At 41.1% G+C, this 24,444-nt stretch overlaps 1 protein-coding gene across 3 annotated transcripts in view; it reads left to right on the plus strand.

Moving 5' to 3' along the window:
* The first annotated feature begins 17,138 nt into the window (after positions 1-17,138).
* KCNIP4 (potassium voltage-gated channel interacting protein 4) overlaps positions 17,139-24,444 on the plus strand; it is a 1,202,281-nt gene continuing 1,194,975 nt past the window's right edge. For all 3 annotated transcript variants that reach the window (XM_078367430.1, XM_078367427.1, XM_078367429.1), the window contains exon 1: positions 17,139-17,360. Coding sequence is in view for 2 of the 3 variants with exons in the window: in XM_078367427.1 (XP_078223553.1) it covers positions 17,300-17,360 (61 nt within the window). In the remaining variant the exon portion in view is untranslated. The remainder of the gene's footprint in view (positions 17,361-24,444) is intronic.

Here is a 24,444-nt window from a genome sequence, read left to right on the forward strand (position 1 = left end):
AGCTTGATGAAGGCAAGGAAGGTCAAAGTCCCACAGCCCCCGGTAGTCTTGGCTGCAACTGGAACTAACCAGGGCGTCTTGGTCAAGTTCCTCTAATTCTTTGCAATGCTAGTACCTTGTCTGTAAAAGCAAGTATTTGAACTCATTGCTAAGACCTTGCAAAAGAATATGACTTATCAATTATGTTTTCATATAAAGAGTAAACTGATAAAGGAATAATTTATTTAGATTATTGAAAGCCTTGGTTTTTAGCAAGCATTTAAGGAGAACTCAATTTATACAGAGTGCTGGGGTAGCTGGAAGAGTAAAACTCATCAGCATTTGCTTTCTGAGCAAGGCTGTTACTTCCCATCTCTCATGCCTCTGGAGGCTGTAGTGGGAAGGATCCCCAAATACCACCACCCACGGACAACTTTTAAGGATCACTGAGAAGCTCCGTGCAGCTTCTGCCTGTTACAACGCCTCCCCACCAAGACCTCAAGATGCCACTTGTGACTTCTTGACTTTCCCTCTCCAGAGGCTGGATATGATGCATTGGGGGCGTGTGGGAGATGGTATTGCTTCATGTCCCTGGTCACTCCAGTGCTCAACTGCCTTTGCAATATTTCATCTTCAGGGTGGGAAAGGTGAAGAGTGGGAGGAACTGGTCAGTGAAGACTTAACACACTGAAAGTTTTATGCAGTGTCTGCTGTTGGGAAGTGATTTAAAATAACTAGATGTAGCTGAGAATGATTTCTGGAGAAAACCATGTGATTCTCTCCAACACCTAAACATATCCCAGAAAAAGAGAATCTGGATGGTGGGTGGAGAGACTGCTAACCAAAATGCCTCGAGAGTGTGTGTTCCTTGACATAAAGAGAGAGAATTTAGCTCGAGATTGTTCAGATAGGAATGTCAGGATGTAAAGCTAATCTTTGACGTTTCCATTTGTGTCGCACTATTTTCATCCTGTTGTCGCAGACATCATGTGGCAAGAGGGAGTACATTCAGCTGCCTCAGTTGCTTTTTTGCCTGAAGTGATGTTCTAAATGGGACCTCCATTCTTGCTATTCGTTGTTAAATGATTGTCACATGTGAGGAAAAGAGGATTATCATTTCTACAGCAGTCTGCACTTGTGTTCTTATCAACAAGCCAAAGAAAGCACATATTAAATGAATGTGAAATGACGTAAGGACAGAGACAGCCCTCCAGGGCTAATGTCTAAACTCTTAGTTCCTATTTGCATTTCTTTGCTTTTAAAGTGTTATTTGCTGAAGTATAAAATTTCTTATTATAATTTCTTAATTACAAATAAATATGCTTCTGGGAAAGAAAACAGTATTGTGAGTGAAATTAAAAGTAAATATATTAGACATATTCTAGCAAACAAATGTTAATGAAGGCAATTTCTCAATACTTCATGTATATACACATATGTATTTTCTCATGTGTGTATAAAACAATGAGATTGACTTATTTTTAATAAGAGCCATGAAAAAAAATACAAAGGCTTCCTGTTGCTGTTTTGAAGTTCCAACTAGGTTCTGACCTATCAAACTTTTATCATCCAGATTGATAACTCTTTTTGTCCTATTTTTTCAAATGATATTTCCTTAGGCTTTAAAGCTAGTTGTTGTAAGTCAGATGAATTTATGCCCAAGGCATGCTGAATCCCAGTGCAGAACTGGTTAAGATAGGAGAAAAACAAGGATGAGGCAAGCTTGAGCCCCAGAAAACAGAGCTTCAGCTCTGGTCCCCAAAGAAGGCTGTTAGATAAGGCACATGATGGTGTCTAATGGGACCCAGGGGTCTGGGCTTTGAGTTAGCGCTCCTCAAGCCTTTTGAATGTATTCGTATGCAGTGCCGGGCGAAATGGAAGTTAATTTGTTTTTCTACATCATGAAGATCTGTCTGCACAAGGTTTTCTTATGTTTGGTGAATCACAGTCTGGTGTTAGTTGTTCTCTTTTTCTGTTTCTCCAAGTATTCCTGAGATAAACCTGCCCTTATTTACCTTCAACTCTGAGAATATCTAGTCTTTCTATACCTTTCTGTGACAGTTCTAGTAATGATTCCCTCCTCCGAGAGGTGGATGGAAACATGGGAAGCGTTTAGAATTGGCAGCATTTTCTTTGCTGGATCATAAAGAGTCATTTGGTTTATTGAGATGAGGATGAGAACACGGAATTTCCCAGTAGATACTGCAGACATTTTCATTAGGATCCAATTTCAAAGAATGCTGTTGGCATAGTTATATTTCAGAAGATGAAAATCTCTTCCTCTTGAGGAACAGGGATCTGATTTTCCTCCTGCTGATCCTAATTTAGGCCATGTGTGATCAGAATTTTCCTGATTATTCACCAAGTTTCAATCTTAGAGACAAGAAGATAGTAAGAGGGAAAATATAAGATATACCCTGGGTAGGGACCTAAGAGGAAGAAATTTTAGAGGAAGCACTGGAATTATGAGTGGCCAGAAAAGTGGTTAGAAGGTAGTGCTCCTACCAGCATGTCTCAGGTGAGCCCAGAGGACAGGTGCTAGGGACACTGCTCACGAGTTCAAGCTCCATTGGATCATAGTTCTCACCTGAATTTCACGCAGATCCTTGTTATTCATCCTCTGGGATTCTTGTAAATGAGAACTCTAATTATCTGCATCTATTTTGCCAAGCAGACAGTAACCTTACGAGACAGAAGGGCCAGCAATGGCTGTTCAGAGAGGATAGTCTTCAATGCCTCCAAGACAAAAGGATCAAAAAGGAACCCAGACACACAGTGCAGTGTTGGAAAGAGGCATCAGCACTTGAAGGTTGAGCATGCCAGAACTGAGTCAGTGGGGACTGGGCACCCCTGGTAATGCGTCTTTCCATTGCCTGAATAGTTCCAGGAGGTCAGCACTCCACAAGCGTCCTCCTCATCCACTACCCTTCCTCTGCAATTAGCATGCCGATCAGTCTCAATAACGTTCTCAGTAAAGCTTACAAAGCACTGTACGTTCACTGTGTGAACATAGTGATGTTGTGTCCTTATCTATGCCTGGTGCCTTGAGGTGTAGCAGAAATGATTACCCAGAAACAGAAGACTGATTCATTCTTTTACTCAGAGTTTTATTGAGTGGATATTTTGTTTTAGGCACTGAGGCTGGTTATTAGATATTCATTTTAAATAAACCAAGTGTGATTTCAGCCCTCCCAGAGACTTACAAAGGGGTGTGTGTGTGTGTCTATATTGGGAGATGACCACTAAATAATTTGATACACAAAAGATATTTATTTACAATTTGTGATAAATCATGGGTAAAAAAGGAAGAAAGTGTGTGATGGAGAAAAAAATTGGAGTGAAAGGAAGAGTGCCTCAGTCTACTTTAGACTGGGTGATTGGGAATTTTGCATTCATTTAACTCATTTACTTGTTAAAATGCTGACATCATGTTTTTTATCTCCAGTATAATTTTGTCTACTACTATTCATTATCAGAAAATGACCTTTTCTCCCAAACATGGTTTGTACTAAATTCTGACATTCTAAAATCATTGCATTTGGGTTGATTACCATAAACAATCATGACTATGTTTTACTTTTACCATCTGCTTAGTTATTGATCCATGATGATGCGCCATTAGCTAAATTTCTATTAATTAAAAAAATTATGTTCTCATGCTCACCTAGCTTCACAAATTGTCTCATTCTCATTATTCTTTTGATAATAGAATAATCATTAACTTTAATTCATCAGACAGATGGATCATGCTGAATTGTTCTAAGATCTAACATATAATAATGTCCAAATTACTAAGCGCTTTGTCACATACCATCACACCTAGTTCTCACGTCACCCTGGAGATGCCTTGCTACTCCCACATTACAGATGAGAAAACTAATGGTGAAAGAAGTTAAACCTCAGTTCAAAGTTATACCTATATCACTGGCAAACATAAACACCTAACTCTACTATCTTTAGAGACACTATGGGTTTCCCCGTTGGCCTAGCTTTCTCCACTACTCACACTGGTTTGCTTTTGGGCCCCAGCAATGTTCTGCTTCCACACACTGGTTATTCTTACATTGATATATTTTTCAACTTTTTTTTATTGGACTTAGTCCTATATATCCACTTACTTGGTATTTCTTGATAATCACCTGCTCAGTGGAGCTAGCTGCATTGGTAAGATACTTCCACTTTCCTTGCCTCAGTCCTTCCTTCTGCAGTGAGAATTTGGTAGCATCTTCCCCAAATAAAAAAAAAAATTCAGTGAGGTAATACACAATACATAATTATATCTATATATATTTAAAATGCCTGCCACATAAGTTTTCAGCAAATAATAGTTCTTAATCTCATCTCTCAATACAAAAAATAAGACCATTATTTCTTTTCAAACATGGCTTTGCAATGTCTACATAGTGTAAAAAGCCCAATTATGCAGGAAGGAATGTTCCATATTAGGGGTTATTGCCTGTTCACTGCAGATCTTCCACCATTCAATTATCACCAAAATGCCTTAGCTGGTAAGCACAGAAATTGGATAAAAAGGCACTGAGATCAGATAAAAGGGATCTCGTAGCTAGCAAAAGCTCCACACTCCACCTGCCAACATCCACTTCAGAACTCCTCTTTGGAAGGTTTTCTCAGTCCCCAATTTAGTTGTGTAAATGAGCTTCCCCTCTGAGTAGTTTTAAATGGGAGACTGGATCTGGACAGTTGAACTGGCTCCATCATAAAATGCTGGTTTCAGTAACTATGCCCCTGCAAGAAAGCTACCGGCAAGAGTCACTGCCCTCCCTTTTCCAGTCCTCTTTTCTCCAACGAAAGGAATGACATCAGTATCCTTCCTTATCCTGTCTACAGCTTTTGACCTTTTTATTACTTATTAAAACATCTCCACAAGCAAAGCCAGAGAATGCTTGAATGTCTGTGCTTTAGAAACACCAGCCAAAATTGTGAAGGCAGCCCAAATTGGAACAATTGACTAAAATGAGATCCTTTTGAATCAGCAGAAGCAATTTATGACATACCTTCTTTTGTCATCGGAATGCAAGGGGGAATGCAGAATGTAGTGGAAAAACAAACAAACAAACAAACAAAAAACGCAAAGTCTGTGAACCTGGTGAGTTTTGAAGCTGCATGTTAGTTTTGTCAGTGATCAGATTTGTGATCTCAGATAACTGCTCTAAACCTCGGTATCCTCCCTTGTCAAATGGAAAGAAAATCTGCTACATTGTAGGTAGTTGTCAGACATAGTAAAAAGTGCCAATTACAGAACCTAGAATATGATAGGTGCTCAAAATGGCAGCTCTTATTATTATCTGGAAATACCAATTATACACAATAATAGCCTGCAAAATAAAACAGTGTTAACTTTCAGAGAGCAATCTTAAATATAAGAACAAGGATTTCTTGTTAATCCTTGTAGGAGGTTGACTAATGATCTCCTTATTCCCAATACTATCAATAAGTTATTTTAGGTTTTGGTGTCCTTGACATCTTGTTACCTCTTGTAACTAAGCCTCTGCCTTCTTGGAAAATTCTCTTTGCTTGGTTTCTGTGGCACAGGGATAGCCAGAATTCTGATAAAATTCATTTAAAAATTGGCTCCAATCCTGTGCCTAGTCCCAGTTCTTCAGTGGGGCAGACTAACATAATTATCTTCCAGGAGGAGCAACAGGTTTAGTGGGATGGAATTAAAAATGGCTTCTTCCCTCCGCCTTGGAGGTTTTTTGGGACCTTTTCAGTTTAGTGGCTTATCATTGATGTAATGTAATTTTCACTATGATGTACTGTTTTGTGATTGTACACAATAAATGAGATGCCTACTTTTTCCCACCTACCTCAGAGTGATACAACCCTACATTTCTCACCAACTGACATTTTTTGAAGATTGGATTTTTGTATCTCATTCACCATGATAAGCCAAGGTTAGTATTTGTATTGTGAAGTATTCTACAGTAGAATCCTTCCTCGTTCTGTACAGAGCAGTGGTATAACTTCATGATTAGCAGCATAAGTTCTAGAGCCAGATTAGCCAGGTTTGAATGCCGGCTCTACCAGTGTCTGCCTTACTAATGGTGTTCCTTAATTTTCTCATCTCTAAAATGAATCTAATAACAGTATGACCTCATTGACTTATTGTGAAAATTAAGCTAGTTAAATAACACAGTGTTTTAAAATTGTTCAATATACAGAAAACTGTCTATTAAATACAATGTATTATGGACATACACTTGCCCTGGACACTCTTTTCTGTATAATTGTGTATTAGTCCATTCTCACTCTGCTATAAAGAACTATGTGAGACTGACTAATATATGCAGAAAAGAGCTTTAATTGACTCACAGCTCCACAGGCTGTATAAGAAGTATGGCTGGGAGATCTCAGGAAACTTATAATCATGGTGGAAGAGTGAAGGGGAAATAAGCACCTTCTTCACATGGTGGCAAGAGAGAGAGAGAGTGAAAAAGGAAGTGTGATATACTTTTAAACCATCAGATCTTGTGAGAATTCACTCACTGTCACGAGAATAGCAAGGGGGAGTTCAACCTCCATGATCCATTGACTTCCCACCAGGCCCTTCCTCCCATTTGACCTGAGATTTGGGTGGGGACACAAATTTGAACCATATCTACTGGTGACATTTGTATCTATTTCTCCAACCCAGTGTTTCCCTGGAACTCCAGGGTAATTCCTACCTCACAGTTGAATATATTCATTTTCATAGGCAAATGAGAAGATGTCATTTCCTTCTTGGAATGAATTTATCTGTGACCTCCATCATTCAGGGAAGGTGCCATCATCCAAGCAGCTTCTCAGCCAGAACTCAGACATCATTCTGAACTCCTTCATCACATTTACTAGTCATCACGTCTTGTCTTTTTATCTTTCTATTTTGTCTTTTTTAAACTCCCCATTGCCTCTACCTTAGTTTAGGACATCAGAATTTATTGTTTGGTCACTGCAAGACGTTTGGAAATGACTCCATCTGTTTGCTATGTTACCTGATTCTATTCTTTTCTCTTCATGACTGCCAGAGTGATGAATCTAAAGGCACAATCAAAATGTACTATTCCTTGGACTGAAAGCTTTCAGTGGTCTGCTAATGTCTCTGATGAAAACTTAAGCCCAAAGCTTGGTTGTAAGACTGCCACAGTCTGGCCACAGCTCAACTCTCCTGCCACAGAACTTGCCCTCCAGACCAGGGAACTACTTGCAGTTCTCTGCACCTTAAACTTTCTCAGTCTCTGGTACTTTGCATATATGGTCTGTTTTACAATGTTTCTCTTCTTTCTTCCTTCTCAAGGGTCGATTCATGCTTGTCCATTAGGCTTTGGAATTGACATTAGGTTTATCTATGAAAGCTTCACTAATACCCAAGATTGTATTGAGGGCTTTTCTTATGTCTTCCCACAGCACAGGAATCAGCCCTTTGTGGCATCTGCCATATAGTACAGTGGGTAGCTTATTGGTGATGAAGCCAGACAGGCTTGTTTGAATCTTGGCTTTGTCACTTAGTAGCTAAAGAAGCCTTAACTTAAGATTTAAGTTCGTTAATCTCTCTGTGCCTTACGGTGATATTAATAGTCCCCAGAGTAGATTGAGAAAATGGTCACAAATTCTTCCCTTCTCTGTATCTACCTTGCCTTAGGTTTTTCAGACTGTTATAACAAAATACCATACATTGAGTAGCTTAGAAATAACAGAAATTTAATTCTCATAGTTCTGCAGATTGAAAAGTCCAAGATCAAGGTGCCAGCAGATTCAGTGTCTGGTGAAGCCCAACTTTCTAGCTTCTTGCTGTAGGAGGAATGAGCTAGTTCCCTGGTCTTTTTTTATAAGGGCATTAATTCCATTTAAGAAGTCAGAGACCTTATTACCATATAACCTCACAAAAGACCCCCTTCAAATACCATTACCTTGGGGTTTGAGATTTCAACATATGAATTTGGGGGTACACAAACACTCAAACTATATAGCATATCACTTTGCAATATGCCATTGTAATTTCCCCCATCAAAGTTAAACTCTTTCTTCCTCCATTGAATCTGGGCTGGCCTTGCCACTTGCTGTGGTCAACAGGACAGTAGCAAATGTGTCTCATGCAGAGGCTTGGAAAGTGCTGTAGAATGGCACCTACTCCCTCTTGCTGCTCTTGAGAACCTTGCAGCTACCATCAAATGAAGAAGGACAGGATAGTCATCTGGATGGTGATGAAGACATAGTCCAGTTGTACCCATTACTCCAATTGCTTGCATGACATGTAAGATGACCATATCACTGCCAGCTGGCCACAGAGGCATGAGTGAGCCCAGCTAAACACAGCCTACATTGGCAGACCATAGAAATAATTACGTTAAGCCATTATATTTAGGGGAGGTGTCTTATACCAAAAACTAACATATGACTCATGGATCGTGAATGTTGGATAAGTTAACACATACAAAATGCATAGTGAGTGCTACATAAGCATTTATTTTTCTTCCTAAAGTTGCTTATTTCCTTGTGCAAATCTACCACTACAATGCTGGCTCCTTGAAGGAAGGGACTCTTTCTTTTCCCCTGTTATATCCTCCCAATGCAGTGCCTGGCTTGATACATGTTGAATGAATGATTCAAGATTCTTAGGTGCTTGTCAAAAATAAACAAAGGAAATAAAATATAAATGACTTCTCATATCAGATGACCTTGTTATTCAGTGGTTCATGATCCTATTTCTTTTCTTTTCTTTTTTTTTTTTTTTTTGAGACAGAGTTTCGCTCTTGTTACCCAGGCTGGAGTACAATGGCGTGATCTCAGCTAACCGCAACCTCCGCCTCCTGGGTTCAGGCAATTATCCTGCCTCAGCCTCCTGAGTAGCTGGGATTACAGGCACGCACCACCATGCCCAGCTAATGTTTTGTATTTTTAGTAGAGACAGGGTTTCACCATGTTGACCAGGATGGTCTCAATCTCTTGACCTCATGATCCACCCGCCTTGGCCTCCCAAAGTGCTGGGATTACAGGTGTGAGCCACCGCGCCTATTTCTTTATCCCCACTCTCACCACCACCATCCCTGAATTTTTACTGACAACTTGAAACCTAATGAGGCAACAAATAGTTCATCCATATGAATAGAACTGATACAAAAGTGACACAAGGTTGTCTCACTAAAGTGCAGTGAATTGATTGTGATTGTGTCCTTAAAACTGAGTCTGCTTCCATGAGTAGGGATGTATCTATCATTGCATGTTCCCCAACTCTCCCTAAATCCCAATGTGCTTCTTCTATAAGCATTCATTCTTCCAACATCGTTAGGTTTTCTCTCTTTCATACCATTTGTTAACATTAACTATCTAAAAGATTCTGGACTTTTAAAAATCGAATGGCATTGAGACTTTAAGGATCTCTGTCTTCCTTTTCCTTTCCACTAACACCTGAATTTGAGTGTCAAGTTCTTCATCTATTTTGTTTTTTTTGGTTTTTTTTTTTTGAGACAGAGTTTCGCTCTTGTTACCCAGGCTGGAGTGCAATGGCGCGATCTCGGCTCACTGCAACCTCTGCCTCCTGGGTTCAGGCAATTCTCCTGCCTCAGCCTCCTGAGTAGCTGGGATTACAGGCACGCACTACCGTGCCCAGCTAATTTTTTGTATTTTTAGTAGAGACGGGGTTTCACCATGTTGACCAGGATGGTCTCGATCTCTCGTGATCCACCCGCCTCGGCCTCCCAAAGTGCTGGGATTACAGGCTTGAGCCAAGTTCTTCATCTATTTTGATGCGTATATGCGGCAGTTTCACTATTCAAGTTCTAGAGACTGTTAGACTGAGTTTTGGATTTTCCAGGCCCAGACCATGGCATTTTTGTTGGTTTGTACTTTACCTTACTTTGAAGAAATAGGTTCTCAGTCTCCCTAGGCTGCTTCTAATTTGTATAAAGAGTTTTAATTTTACTAATGAATTTTAAAACAAAACAAATTAAACATTAATTCCCCAAAGTACCAACTTAATGAATAAATCTTAAATATACTGAGATGATTAACTTCCTTATCAGTGATATAATATAGTGCTTTGAGCCACACATACATCAGAAATACTTATTTCTCCTGTTTTTAAAGATTTGATGTCTTTGAATTAGATATTGGAAGAAAACAAGTCATTTAGAATCGTTTTCAGTTATGTTCACCTTTTGGTTTAAAAAAATACTCGAGGCACAGTGCAGTGGCTCACAGCTGTAATTCCAGCACCTTTGGAGGCCAAGGTGAGTGGATTACCTGAGGTCAGGAGTTCAAGAGCAGCCTGGCCAACATGGAAGAACCCTGTCTCTACTAAAAACATAAAAAATTAGCTGGGGGTGGTAGCAGGTTCTTATAATCCCAGCTACTCTGGAGGCTGAGGTAGGAGAATCGCTTGAACCTGGGAGGCAGAGGTTGCAGTGAATGGAGATCACACCATTGTACTCCAGCCTGGGCAACAAGAGCAAATATTCGTCTCAAACAAAACAAAACAGAATATTCTAGGAACAGATTCATTTAGTTGTAACGAAATATCTTTTGGACAGTTTATTCAAATTGTTAGCAAACAAACTAGCAAATTTTTACTTTTCAAGGACTGATTTTTAGTCTTCATGCAGTAAAATGAGCAATTAAAGAAAATACAAGAATAAAAGGTATAAAGTGATATGGAATTTAAGGAATCTATCTACCACTTAGAACATATTCAAGTGTAGAACGTGGAGATATAAAATTTAAGTAAAACCTTTTCAGCATTAACCTTATTAATGATATTTAAGTTTTTGGAGCACTCTGCAGTTAAACTAAATCCCTATTCTGAAGCGAATCCTCTAATCACCTCTCCTGCTACATACAGAATGTAGCCAGTGGATTTCCTGAAGTCCACAGGTCAGAGGTCATTGCAGTGAAGTGAAATAATAACTTTACATTTGTAATATGGACTTATCCTGCAAGACAGAATTGCAAGGCAAACCTGAATTTTGTTGCTTACAGACTTACAGTTCATTTGTCAGTGTTTCAGCTTTTATAAACTTGGCCAACCTCATAGAAGCAGTGCTGAAAGATGTCAGATGATGGAGGTTTGTGACCTGGTTGCGTCGCACGTGTCTTGTGCAAATAAGTCTCTTAATCTCCATGGGCTTCAGTTTCTTCTTCTGCAAAATGGGAATAATAAAATTTTAGCTTCCAACTTTTCAGAGTTATGAAGATCAGATAAGGAACTGAACATAAAAATCCCAAAGGAAGGTCAGAATTAACTTTGCAGCTCTAAAATGTTTACCTGATTTTTGTTACGTTATGGCATATTAATATTTCCTTTAATGTGAGGATCTCAAAGCAGATTATTTTACCTGATTATTATAATACAAGAGATTAAGAATCACAGAGAAATTTACAAGTGTAGTCAGATGATCAAGGTTAGGGATATTTGCTGTTTGAAACCTAATGGAATAAAAAGTAATTATATCCATGTGAGTAGGGCTGACATAAAAGTGAAGGTGGATTGTCTCACTAGAGTAAAGTGCAGTACATTGTGATTGTTAACAGTAGCCTCTTCTCTTACTCAGGGAGCTCTGCATGGCTCCAAGGGAGCCTATGGTAAACAATTAAACAAACACAAAACTGTGTCCAGTGTCCTGTCAAGCAGGACTTCCTTCCTTCCCTCCCTCCCTTCTTTCTTTCTTTCCTTCCTTCCTTCCTTCCTTCCTTCCTTCCTTCCTTCCTTCCTTCCTTCCTTCCTTCCCTCCCTTCCTTTCTTTCCTTCTTCTTCTTTTCTTTCTCTTTCTTTCTTGGCAGGGTTTTTCACTCTGTTACCCAGGCTGGAGTGCAGTGGTGTCATCATGGCTCACTGCAGCCTCGATCTTCTAGTCTCAGGTGATCCTCTTCTCTCAGCCTCCTGCGTAGCTGGGAGCCACTACCCACAGGTGTGAGCCATTATGCCTGGCCATTTTTAAAAATTATTTGTAGACATGGAGTTTACTATGTTGACCAGACTGGTCTCAAACTCTTGGGCTCAAGCAGTCCTTTTGCCTCAGCCTCCTAAAGTGTTGCGATTACAGGCATGAGTCACCATTCCCAGCCTTCTCACATTTTAATATGCATTCTGGAACCAACTGAGGATGTTCTTAAAATGATGACAGTGATTCAGGAGGCCTGAGGTGGGGCCCCAGATCCTGAACTCCTGACGAGCTCACAGGTGATGCAGATGTTGGTGGATTTCAGACCCCACTTTCTTGTCTCAGTGTAGAGTAATGATTTCTCAAAGTGTGATCTTAGGGTATGTGTTAGTCTGCTTGGGCTACCACAACTAAATACTACAGGCTATATTATTTAAACAACAGAAGTTTACCTTCCCACAGTTCTGCAGGCTGGAAGTCCAAGGTCAAGGTGTCAGTAGCATTCTGTTTACGCTGAGGGCTCCCTTCCTGGCTTGTAGACAGCTGCTGTGTCCTCACATGGCCTTTCTTCTGAGTGATGTCTCTTTTTGCCTTTCGCTCTAGGGCCACCTTTTTCTCTAAGATTAGGCCTCCTATCTAAACTATGGACTTTAGTTAAAAACAATGTATCATTGGCTCAGTTGTAAAAATGTACCACACTAATACCAGATGTTAATAATAGGGAACACTGGGGGAGGGGGTTACTGGAGAGGGGACATGGGAACTCTGTATGCTCATTTTTTTGAAAACCAAAAGCTGCTCTAAAACTCCATTATTTAAAAAATAAATTACATTCTAAGACATCCGCACCAAACTCAGTGAATCCATCCACAGGCTGGAGCACAGGAGTTTTTAATCTAACTGTTCAGGTGATTCTTATGTATGTTAAAGTTTGAGAACCATCAAAAAGCAATTGAAAGCTCTAGTGTTTTAATCAGATGAATGTGAGTTCAAATCTCAGCTGCACCTCTTCACAGCTGGCTGTTCTTGGGCTACTTAACCTCTCTGAATCTCAGACTCATTTTAAAATCAGGGTAAAAATAACTATATATGATGATTTTTCTTAGTCCTAAGTCATACAATGACATAGAGTTTTTAACACAGTGCATAGGTGCATAGTGTCAGTGTTCAAGCATTATGAAATACTAGAAGTTTTACTATTACCACTTAAGTCCTGATGAGCCAGGAAGAATTGTGCCAAAATGTATGGGGCTTTTGAAAAGGCCAAGAAATAAAGGTAATAGGCAATTTAAAAAAATCAGGAAATAATAAAAGTAGTCATGGATGCTTCTGCAACATTCCATAGTTCATGTATGGCTTTCACTTTCATTCCCTGACGTAATCCTGACAATGAACCTGTGAAGGGGAGATTCCCCTTTTTACCGATTAGGAACTGAAGCTTAGAAATGATCAGTGACTTTCTGGAGGACATAGAACGAGGAAATGTCAGAGTCTAGAGCATCACAATTCTAGTCCAGGGTGACAGGACGGTGTAGTAATTAAATTTGGGAGTTCTTGAGTCAAACTGTTGTGTTCACAGCCTAGAGATACTGATTACTATTATAAAACTGACAAACCAGTTTACTTCTCGGAGCCTAAATTTCTTCACTAAATAGGGATAATAATAGTGCTTATCTCCCAGTGCTTTGAAAAGATTAAATGAAATAATATTCATAAAGTCTGAGATTCATGGCTGGCACATGGTTTCTTATTTCTGCACCCAATTTTTAATATGGTTCCTTAAGGGAGAAATACAGATCCTTGCTATACAGAGAGTAATCTAGGGTGAGTCAGAGAAAGTGGAAATCTTTGTGCATGTGTCTTGGGGCTGGGAAGAGGGGCTAGGATTGCTATAGCTTCAGAGGAGTAATGAAAAGCTGGCACAGCATGCTGTGGCCTATGGAGGGCTTCTCTATAACTCTTTGAAGTATTCAAAGAGCCAATAAGGAAATGGTACAAGCAAGACATAGTCATTCTGGCCTTTCAGTCCCAAATAGCAAAAATGATGGTAAATGTGGCAGTAAAAAGATAATTATCCTGTGATGTTTGGCAATGACTAAAAATCCAAGTAAAGAGGTCTGGACTGGGGTTTTATAGTGGCTAATACGCCATACAAATATTTTGGAAACAATATATTACAAGCTTCTTCAGCACAGTGTCTATTTTCCATGGATTTGTTGTCTTCTTTATAAGTAGTCAAAGGATATACATTTAGAAGGTAAAACATGGGCAGATATTCATTGGATAAGATTTGAGAGGTGGTTTGGTCCAACAAAATGTTCCATATATTTTGGAGATGAAGAAGGTGTATACTTCCCACACTGTGAGGGAAGGTTGCTTAGACCTGTTGTAGAACCTAGTGGTGCCATTTCTTCATTGAGTTCATCATGACAAAATATGATGATGATGATAATAGTGATAACTATCACGATGGTGGCTCTGACTGTTCCTCACTACGTGCCAGGAACCATCGTAAACACTTCACACATGCTGCCTCATGTAATCCTTCCCAACAGTTAACTGAAGTAGATGCTTTTATTTTCTTTCTTTCTTTTTTAAACAGAATATTGCTCCGTCACCCAGGCTGGAGTGCAATGACATGATCTCGGCTCATGGCAACCTCCGCCTCCCAGATTCAAGTGATTCTCCTGCCACAGCCTTGAGTAGCTGGGATTACAAGCACACGCCACCACACCTGGCTAATTTTTGTATTTTTAGTAGAGATAGGATTTTACCATTTTGGCCCGGTTGGTCACGAACTCCTGACCTCAGGTGATCCACCTCAGCCTCCCAAAGTGCTGGGATTACAGACGTGAGCCAGCTTACCTGGCTGACACTATTATTTTCTACATTTAGAGTGAGAAAACTGAGAGTGGTTTCTAGTCCTCAAACACAGTTGTTCACAGTTGGAACTGGAATTCCAACCCAGGCTGCAGAATCCAAACAGCGTGCTCAGGTAGCTTTGGAAGTCATCATATAGAAGATAAAATTTGAAGTTGGACAAGTGTTAGTGATTATCTACAGATTAAAAGTTGTGGGTGGTTTCTGGAAAGAGTGCTAGCTACAGAAATAAAGACGTAGTTGGCCAGTAAGCTGGAATTTTGCTTTGGGAAGTCTGCAGAAGTGGAAGAAGAGGCACATGACAGAATCGAATGATTAAATCTGACAGAATGGACAGAGAGAAGACTTGTTAAGAGGAAGCTGGCAAGTGGGAAGAATGCATTGGCTGTAAAAGTACACAGACAAAATTCAATAAACGTTTACACTGCACATGATCCCATCCTCTCCCACTCTCTCTCCTATTACTCTTTTCCTCTCTCAATGTACTTCAGCCCTGTCAGCCTCCTTGCTGCCCTGCAAGCATGCTGTTCTTATGTTAGCTCTTGCTGTTCCCTCTGCTTGGAAGTTATTTTTCCCTTGAGATGCTCACGGCTGGCTCCTCACTTTCATCAGGATTCCATTTAAATGTTGCCTCTTTCCTAAAGCCCCCTGGGCCCCCTATATAAAAGTGATCTCCCTGGCCTATCACTTCTGATTCCTTGATTTATGATCAGTTTCTCTGCCCTCTAGACAGTCAGCCCATAACTGAGGGTCTTTTCTGTATTCACTGTGGCATCCCAGTGCCTATAACTGTGCTCTGTACATAGTGGTTGGCAAATGTTTGCCGAATTAAAAAAAATGTTTAGTGAAGATCAACTATGTGCAAGGAACTTTGCCAATTGCTTTGTCAATACAATATTATTTTCAGCTCCAAGAATCAGAGGTGCCTATCTTCACACAATGATTTCAATGTGCCAGCCACGACCCTAAGCCCTTTGCATCCATTGATTTTTTTAAATCCTCACAACAAAATAATGTAGGTACCAGTTATAGCTGACATTTGTACCATGCCACATTTTACAAAGTAGTGGAACTAGGATTTGAACCCAGACAACAGAGGTGTCAGCATCAGCCTCTTTAACAATGAACTGAGAGTACAAGACTCACAAGAAATATACAAATAAATGTTATAAGGGCTCAAAGTCCTAAATAAATCACTTGTGGCTTGGGGGTGGGGAGAAGGACAATAAGGTGTCAGTGGAGTCATGCTCGGAGAAAGGGGCAAGATTTCACTCATTGACAGTGTGAATAAATAATCCAAAAGCCACAGGGAGGGCAGATAGTTTCACAAACACTTAGAAATGGCTTCCACCCAAGTCATGGCCAGCTGACCTTGCAGCTGAGAGTGAGAGGAAATTTTAATTCAGTTTGCCTGGAGAACGGGTCAACTTGACCTTTCTTCTCAAAAGAGAGGCTTCATGCACTTGACTCTTGGGGACACAGAAGTCTGCATTTTAATTTTGACTTCTCAAACAGTAACCATGGCCACAAGTGGTCTACTGGATTCTCTTTACCTTCCCAACTGTTCCCGGCCTTACTTTGCTTCAGAGGGCAAACGACCCTGGAGGTGGTGAGCGATACCTCCTGGTTGACCTGCCTGGGAGATCTCAAATGAAATCCCCCACATGGATGCTTCTGCAAAATGCCCCCCAGTCTATGCCAACCCCTCTCTCCAAGGTAGTATTCTTCACCTCAGCCCTGCGATGCTCACCCGGAGTCTAGACCCAGTGTTTCCCCACACTCAGCTGAGTCGCATGCTGGTTCTAGCTTCCACGGGGAAAGTTTCCTGCCTAGGAGTTCCTGGCGCTCTGCCCGGCTCCGGAGAAGGGCATCTCCTTGCGCTTCCCCTCTGGTGTCCTTCGAACTCAGTCTAACTTTGTGCAGCAGTATTTCCAGTCTAGCTGCCGGAGTTGGAGCCCCTGGGGGACCCAGCCCCGCGTTCCTGGCGAAGGAGCGGCGCCCTGGAGCCCCTCCCCAGAGCAGGAGCTGCTCACAGTGCGAAGGGGTCCCAGAGGCGCCTGCTGAGAGCCGCTGGCAACTCCCAGGGGTGCCCTGCCCAGCCCGAAGTCACCTCGGGTCTCTTTCGGGTCGGTCTGCTCTGTGGCCAGAGGCACCGCGCCACCCGCTGCGCTTTCCCCTCCTCGCCCCCACCCCCGGCCCGTGACTCGGCAGCAGGTGGCAGAGGCGGCGCCGACGTGGGCGAGGGGCTGGGGTCCCCGCACGCAAGCCGCCCGTGCAGCGCGCCCTCTTCTAGCCGCAGGCGCCGAGCAGCCCGCTCCTCTGCCGCCCCCGCCGTCCCGCGCGCCCCCGCCGCCAAGAGCCGCGCAGCGCCCCCGGCGCCCCCCGCCGGCCTCCGCCCGCACCTGCAGCCGGCTCCGCGCGCCCTGCCCGCCGCCGCCGAAGCTCTAGCTCCCAGCGCCACGGACGCCCCCGGGCCGAGCGGCGGTGCGCGTCCGTGCAGACCGGTCGATAGACGCCCCTGGCCGGTGGACTCCCGAGTCTCGCTCCTGCACCCCGCTTCCCCAGACATGAATGTGAGGAGGGTGGAAAGCATTTCGGCTCAGCTGGAGGAGGCCAGCTCCACAGGAGGTAGGATGCAATAAGCATGCGAGCGGGCTCCCGCTTCCGCCCTCCTTCCCTCGTGAGCCGAGACGGCTGCCCCTTCCCTTCCTCGGCTGGGGACGCTTGTTGCCTTCGCTGCATGAGACGTAGTCACCTGGCGGGACCGGGAAGGGGAGGTGGGAGCGGCGGGAATGGGGTGCAGGGGAGAGGGGGGTGCATGCAAGATCCAGGTCGCGGAAGAAAAGATGTTTGAAGTGTGTTTGAAACTCGCCGGTGGCAGGGTCCCCTGCGATCCTGTGCGTACTTTTGCCTTCTCTGAAAATTTCCGAGATTGTTTATGCATCTGACCGATGACTCCAGACCGCACGCTTCCTTCCTCTCACACCTGGGGATTAATGAGCTGAAATAGAATTGATCCTCTCCTTCCACTTTTCCTTTATGTCCCCCAGCGTTTCTTCATTACAACTGTATTTTTGCCCCCTGGTAATATACGGGCGGAATCTTGCCCATGTCAGATTCTTCAGCAGGAGCGTATGTCTTGTTTTATGGCTAGCTTCAGTTTAGTGTGTTCAGAGAAAAATGGTCTTCAGTGACACTTGGAAATAATTTATATACATAGTACAGCCTTGGAAGGGTACCCGGCACTGTTTTAGGAGCTTGGCTTTCAGAGAAACGCGCGTTCTGCGAAAGCAGGGAGAAATGTTTTGCTGTTTGGTGGGATCCATAGAGAAGTAGGGGACGATGCCCTCCCATAAAGCGTCTTGGGTTGCACTGATTTGTTATGAGGTGGTTTTGATGTGTGCAGAGTACCTTACATGAGCCAGAAATAGAATGGAGGTGATTGTGGGGAACACAGGAGTGATAAAGGGCTGGACCTCTCCCGGATTACATAAGCTCTGGGGTCACATATGGCTGTAGCATAGTTTGGGTTTAGGGGATGAAAAACGTCGACTTGAGGGCTGGAAAGTTGCAAGGAAAGGTGTTTCCACATGCTGCGTTCCTTAGTTCCCAGGGAAATGGAGTCACCTCAACAACTTGAGTCATTCAAATTTATGGCCATGAGGAATGGAAATGGACACCCTCCCTTTCTTTTCTTCACTCCAATAACTAAGATAATTGCAACCAGGAGGACACTAATCTCACTTGAATATGAAATTGTAAAGAGAACCGTCTTCATCCTTTCAGACTGGAAAATAGTAGTATGAACATCAGCCATAAAGCCCCAAATTTGACTTGTAACTATGTTTAGTTCTGTTTACACTGACGTCTGTAGCTGCGCACTCATTATGAGCCAGGCATATGTAGGCTATCTCTTGTGAGGAATACTTAATCTTTAAGAGATCAAATGCTTCCTGAGTGGCGGGTTTCATGTAGAGAGCTGAGTAGTTACTGGGTGTTGAATTGAGTTTATAGGGTCTCTGTCTTTGCAGTTCTTTAGAGTGAGCATAGGGTAAAGGGCTAGCTGTCCTGCTAGAGACTCACATGCACATGGCAGCCCAGGGAACTCAAGGCTAGACAGACTGCAGGAATGTCGTCTCGGGAACTGGATGGCTTGCATTGCTTGGCTCCTGCATGATCACCACTTCTTGATCAACCGGATGGAGATTGAATCAGCATGTCCAGTCTATTCACAGGGCCTCAGGTGGCCATAATCACTACAAATGAGAAGTGAAGATGAAGTCACACCTGGGGAGAACTATACATTTAACATAATTTTTAAAACGCATACCTTTTAGTGTTATCTCCAGAATCAGCATGCGTTCACTGCTTATTTGGAGAACAGAAATATGTTGATTTATACCTTGGCTAAGGTGAGACAAAAGTGATGGGTTTTCTGGCTGAGAATTGATTTGACACCTGTTTCTTGAATTGTAGTCATAAATTTTTAATTAGTTGTCATGTGACGGAAAGAATAAAAAATAGTTTGGATTATCTTTTTTATTTTTGTTGATATGGCTTCAAAGTTAATATTAAAGAATGATCCCCAAATATGTAGTCTGTACTATTTTCACCAAACATATGCATAAGTACTTTGCTTCCTTGTGATCAGATATAGGATGGTCTTTACTAATCCTGGGATGAGAAAGGATGATTTTTAAAGACTTAAACTCTACCTTCCATTTTTGTTTTAAAATAATAGCCCCTGGTCTCTTCTCTTTATATAAGCAGGCTATTTATATAACTTCCAAACGATCTTGTACTATGATAGAGTTTTTCCTTGAATATATATCTCTAGGGTGGAGGTTTATAAGATGATTTAGCCAGAATCTTAAAAAAAAATTTAACTGGAAGATCCAACTGAGAGAAAGGTATGAAGATGATAGCGAAATCAGGAATTAGAGAAGTGTGTGCGTGTGTGTGTGTGTGTGCGTGTGTGTGTGTGTGTATATTTTATGACCTAACTTAGAGATAGAACACTGTGAAAAATGGTTTGCTGAAAGGCAACGGATGAAACTACATGAATGCAAAGAAGGAAAATGTTGGGAATGACAGAATAGAGTTGCATTGCTGAAACTTTATAATAATTGAGTTTAAAGAGTTCATTCTGTGCTCTATTCTTAACAAGTAAAAGCATTTAATATGCTAACTGATCAGCACCACCTGTAAATCACTGTAATTGACACTGTTAATGCCAGAGAGGACAGAAAATGAGCGAGTTGTACCTAAGTACTTACAAGCAGAGAAGGTTTCTTGCAAATTAGAGTGCTTACTTTTGCTCTGCCAGCTTCCATGTTAAACCCAAAGCCTGACCAAAATACATTTTTCATTTCATTGTCTAATCCCATTATTTTGCACTCCTGCTATAAACTCATACGTAATCCTGCTAACAGTGGAGAGATAGAGGGAAATGATAATTCAGCTGTATGTTTGAAAGAGAATCAGAAATAAGGTCAGAGGAAAAAAAACTATAAAATTATTCATTGGTGTCCTTAATTTGTGCCATCTAACGTAGGGATGGCAGATGTTACATGATGTAATCTACAACTAAAAGTGAGGCAGAAAATATATGTTTCAATAGAAGAGTAAAAAAATCTCTTCAATTTTGAATTGTCATTTGATGGATGTATCATGGCTTTGGCTTAAGTTCTGTGTTTATTAAAAATAAGACAAACTCAAATTAGTAATTCCACAAGGGTAATATTGGAAAATCCATTTTTTTCCAAACCCATGAAAAGCTTTCATCATACAACCATTATTTTATTTTCTTTATGTCATAATAATGTAAGGGGTGTACTAAACATGATAAAATGACGTGTTGAAATTCAGCTACCCTCTCTCCCCTGGACCCCTGTGCATATTTTTCTGGCCTGAAGTTTATGCTGTCTCATAACATAAAGCTATGGATGGTTTGTAAATTAATGGGCCGTGCAATATAAAATATGTGTGCAAGATTTCTGCAGAAATGTAGACCAGATAGTGGTGGTTTTGAAGATATATTCCTGGGCTTAAATTATTAAGCCCTTCTTACTATTTTTTGTCCTTTTATTTATTTTTCGTGTTCTCACTTTTTTCAGAACATGTGAATAATATTACTTTTCAATAATACATAGCAGAATGTGTTTTTATACTTAATAGCTTCACTTCTTAGGGACTATTTCAAGTAGATTAACGTGTGAGGTGGGGAGGGGGTTGTGGGGAGTTGAGTGTTTTATTTGTTCAAGGGGCCTTTGCAAGTCTGAAAAATCTTTTAAAATTATGTAACTGCATCTATTATTGTAAGTGAATTCACCCTTGGGCATTGAATTACCCGTTTGCTTTCCAAAAGTTTTCCTTTGGTGAAAGGCCCTAAGGGCCTTTTCTCAATTCATATCCTCCTGAACTCACTGGGATGTTTCATGCTGTTTACCAACATTTCTTGGAAGACTGTGAACTCTGTGAGAGCAGAGGGATTCTGTCCTGTCCACCACTTTGTCCCCAGCATTAAGCATGAAGTCTGACTTGTAATATTTGCTCAACAACAGATATTCAATGAATGTTGAATAAGTCTTCCTCCCTTGCCTTCTATGGCACTGAATTATTTTACTGCCTCTGATTTCTCTTAGATCTCCTTTTGTGACCCTTATTTCCTCTTTTTGCCCATTTTGTGCAGCCTTTCACATGGTTGTCTTCTAGTTATATTCTCCATGTGTACTCTCTCCGTAATCAAAGTGTGGCTTTGATTCTTATTTCGCTGGGGAGTATCTCTTGAGTATATAGTCTGCCCCATTGCTCTTCTGCTGGTCAGACTCATAAGAAAGTTTTACCAGCACCTTAAAGTCATCGTGTCAAAAAAAGTTATGCTCTATCTTCTAAAAACAATTATTGTGGACATTTTTGGGGGCATGTTGTTAAAAAACGCAAAAGCATCTCCTTCTCTACGGTATTCTAACCATGACAAATCAGTGGCCAAGACTTATTGGTTCTCTTCTATATATTATGTCTATCTCTCTCTTCAAATTCCATTTCCACCACTAAGATTATGTTCTCAGCATCTCTTCTAGGCTGTGATGGTTACATCCTATTTCACTAACTGCCATTCCACACTCAAAGCTAACTAAATTTACTGAAACCTAACTTGAGTCATAGAATTCTCCTGCAGAAAATCACTTAATGCCTTCCCATTACTTATAGAATCAAAAATACAAATTCCTTATCGTGATTTTCAAGGCTCCTACAATGCAGTGACAGCTCTCCATCCTAACAAGGCTCTTCTATACCTTGATATGGCTAAACTGGACTGTTCCCTGGTCTTTAAACCTACCTTTTTTTTTTTTTCTTTTCTTGTTTATTTTCTTTTGAATCAGAGTTTTACTCTGTTGCCCAGGCTGGAGTGCAGTGGTGCCATCATGGTTCACTGCCCCGTTGTACTCCTGACCTCAAGCAATCCTCCCACCTCAGCCTCCTGAGTAGCTGGGACTATAATTAGCTATATCTCCTATTTTACCCACTGCTTAGAATGAACTTCCTGCCCTCGTATTGCCCAGTAAAAATCTGTATATCTATTAAGAAACATCTGAAATGTAGTGTCCTTTTGTTGCAGCCTTACTGATTTCTCTCTGACTCCTCCCCAAATAATTATTCTTTGAATTTTCATGAGTTGTTTTTTCTTTTATTGTTGATCTAGATCTGAATGACAAGGCAGAATTAACTGGACATAATTTGTCTCATTTGCAGATATTCAGTTGTAACTTTTTGATGGCAAGTGTACTATGCAAGAATTACTAGTTTTTGTACCCCTAGTAAGCACTTGTACAATGCTGCACAATTTAGTAGACATTTAGGCCTGGTGTGGTGGCTCACGCCTGTAATCCCAGAACTTCGAGACGCTGAGGTGGGTGGATTGCCTGAGGTCAGGAGTTTGAGACCAGCCTGGCCAACATAGTGGAAACCCTTCTCTACTAATAATACAAAAATTAGCTTGCTATAGTGGCAGGCTCCTGTAATCCCAGCTACTGAAGAGGCTGAGGCAGGGAGAATCGCTTGATCCTGGGAGGCGGGGGTTGCAGTGAGCCTAAATAGTGCCATTGCACTTCAACCTGGGCAACAGAGCCAGACTCAGTGTCAGAAAAAAATAAAAAACAGAAAAAAGTAAAGCAAAAGCAAAAAAACAGGAAAACTAATAGACATTTAAACATTTTGATTGAATTAAATCACGTTGTCCTGTGGTAGACCCACCAAAGACCAAAGTTGCAATTCACATCTGATTGCATGTTAAGCCATCTGCTAGAAGAGACTTTCGGTTCCATGTCGTTTCTATTCAGTGGACTGAGTTTATGAGCGCAGTAAATGACACCAAGATAATGCTCCTTGGAACTGTGCGTGTTCTTGCACCTATAGCACCATGGCTATCAGAGTGCATATTGTTTCTGAAGAAGAGCTTAATAGATGCCCAGTAGTTGTGTGTATTTAGGGCAGTCGTCAGTGTCATCTTTGGATGTTGTTGCTGTGATGTTCCCTCATTCTTACCCCCTTCCAGATTGATGATCACCTCCAACATCAGTCCCTAACCCTACAAATAAAACTGAAAAATTATTTAAGTACTCACGCTGAAATGTGATTGTGATTGTTTGTACTTCTTTGAGTTCACATGACTGAGAAGGGTCCTTTCTCACATATCCCCTCAGTGCATGAATGTCTACACCACCACATCCACCACCATTATGCTCACCAGATAATAGATCCTTGCATTACAGCAGTGGATGTGGAAAGGAATGGGAAAATTTAAAAAGGCATGGAGACATCATTCAGTGTATACACACCCATTTCCTTAGGTGCATTTCCTTTTATATCAGACTTCACAGCGAGAAGTCAGGCTGTATTGAGAGGGAAGTAAGAGGGAAGTGAAAAGTATGTCAAGGCTGAAAAAGACTGAAGTTCAGCTCCTTTGCTCTCATGGCTGTGGCTGTATCCCCTCTTCTTGCCTAGTCTTTTCACTATAGACTGCTCGATCTGGATACACATGCACATAGCATTAGAAAACCAGAAAAAGGGATGACTGTCAGTATTTAAGCATAAAAATTCTCCACACTGAAATATAAGGAATAATTTGAACATGGATATAAATACAGAATTTTCCATATTGAGCATTTGGCCTTCATGCTCATGTTAAGGGCTGGTTTTTCTTTCTGAATGAACACAGCCAGTGTGGTTGAGTGGCTCTCTCATTGGAAATAGGTTGTCAGTTTAAATACCCTTTGGATATGTTGTTGACCTTTTAGAAACTTCTCTCTGCCTACCTATCCCACCCCAATTATTTATTTAGGTAAAAGTAAGTCATCAAAACATTTTAAAGCAACAGTTTATAACTTTTTGGTTACCTAAAATTTGTATTGGCTTAGGGAAATGCCCCCTCTTGTATCAGGCAGCATCTGCTCATGAAAAATCTTTAGGGAATTAGAGCTGGCTTTTAAAAAATATAAATAGGTCTTTACTGTAAACAGGTTTTAGAAGAAAAATAGACTTCTATCTCCATATGTCAACACTTCTTAATATTTTGAAGGATCTTTTGAGTGAAGCAGTTTATTTAAGAAGTGGCATTATCATAGCCCAAATGGGAATAAAAATCATATTGGACTGATAACAGTATCTACTGCAGTCTAATGCCGATTACCCCACAACCTATGTTCTTTTT

The sequence above is a fragment of the Callithrix jacchus genome, chromosome 3 (assembly GCF_049354715.1).
Source record: "Callithrix jacchus isolate 240 chromosome 3, calJac240_pri, whole genome shotgun sequence".
Lineage (NCBI taxonomy): Eukaryota > Metazoa > Chordata > Mammalia > Primates > Cebidae > Callithrix > Callithrix jacchus.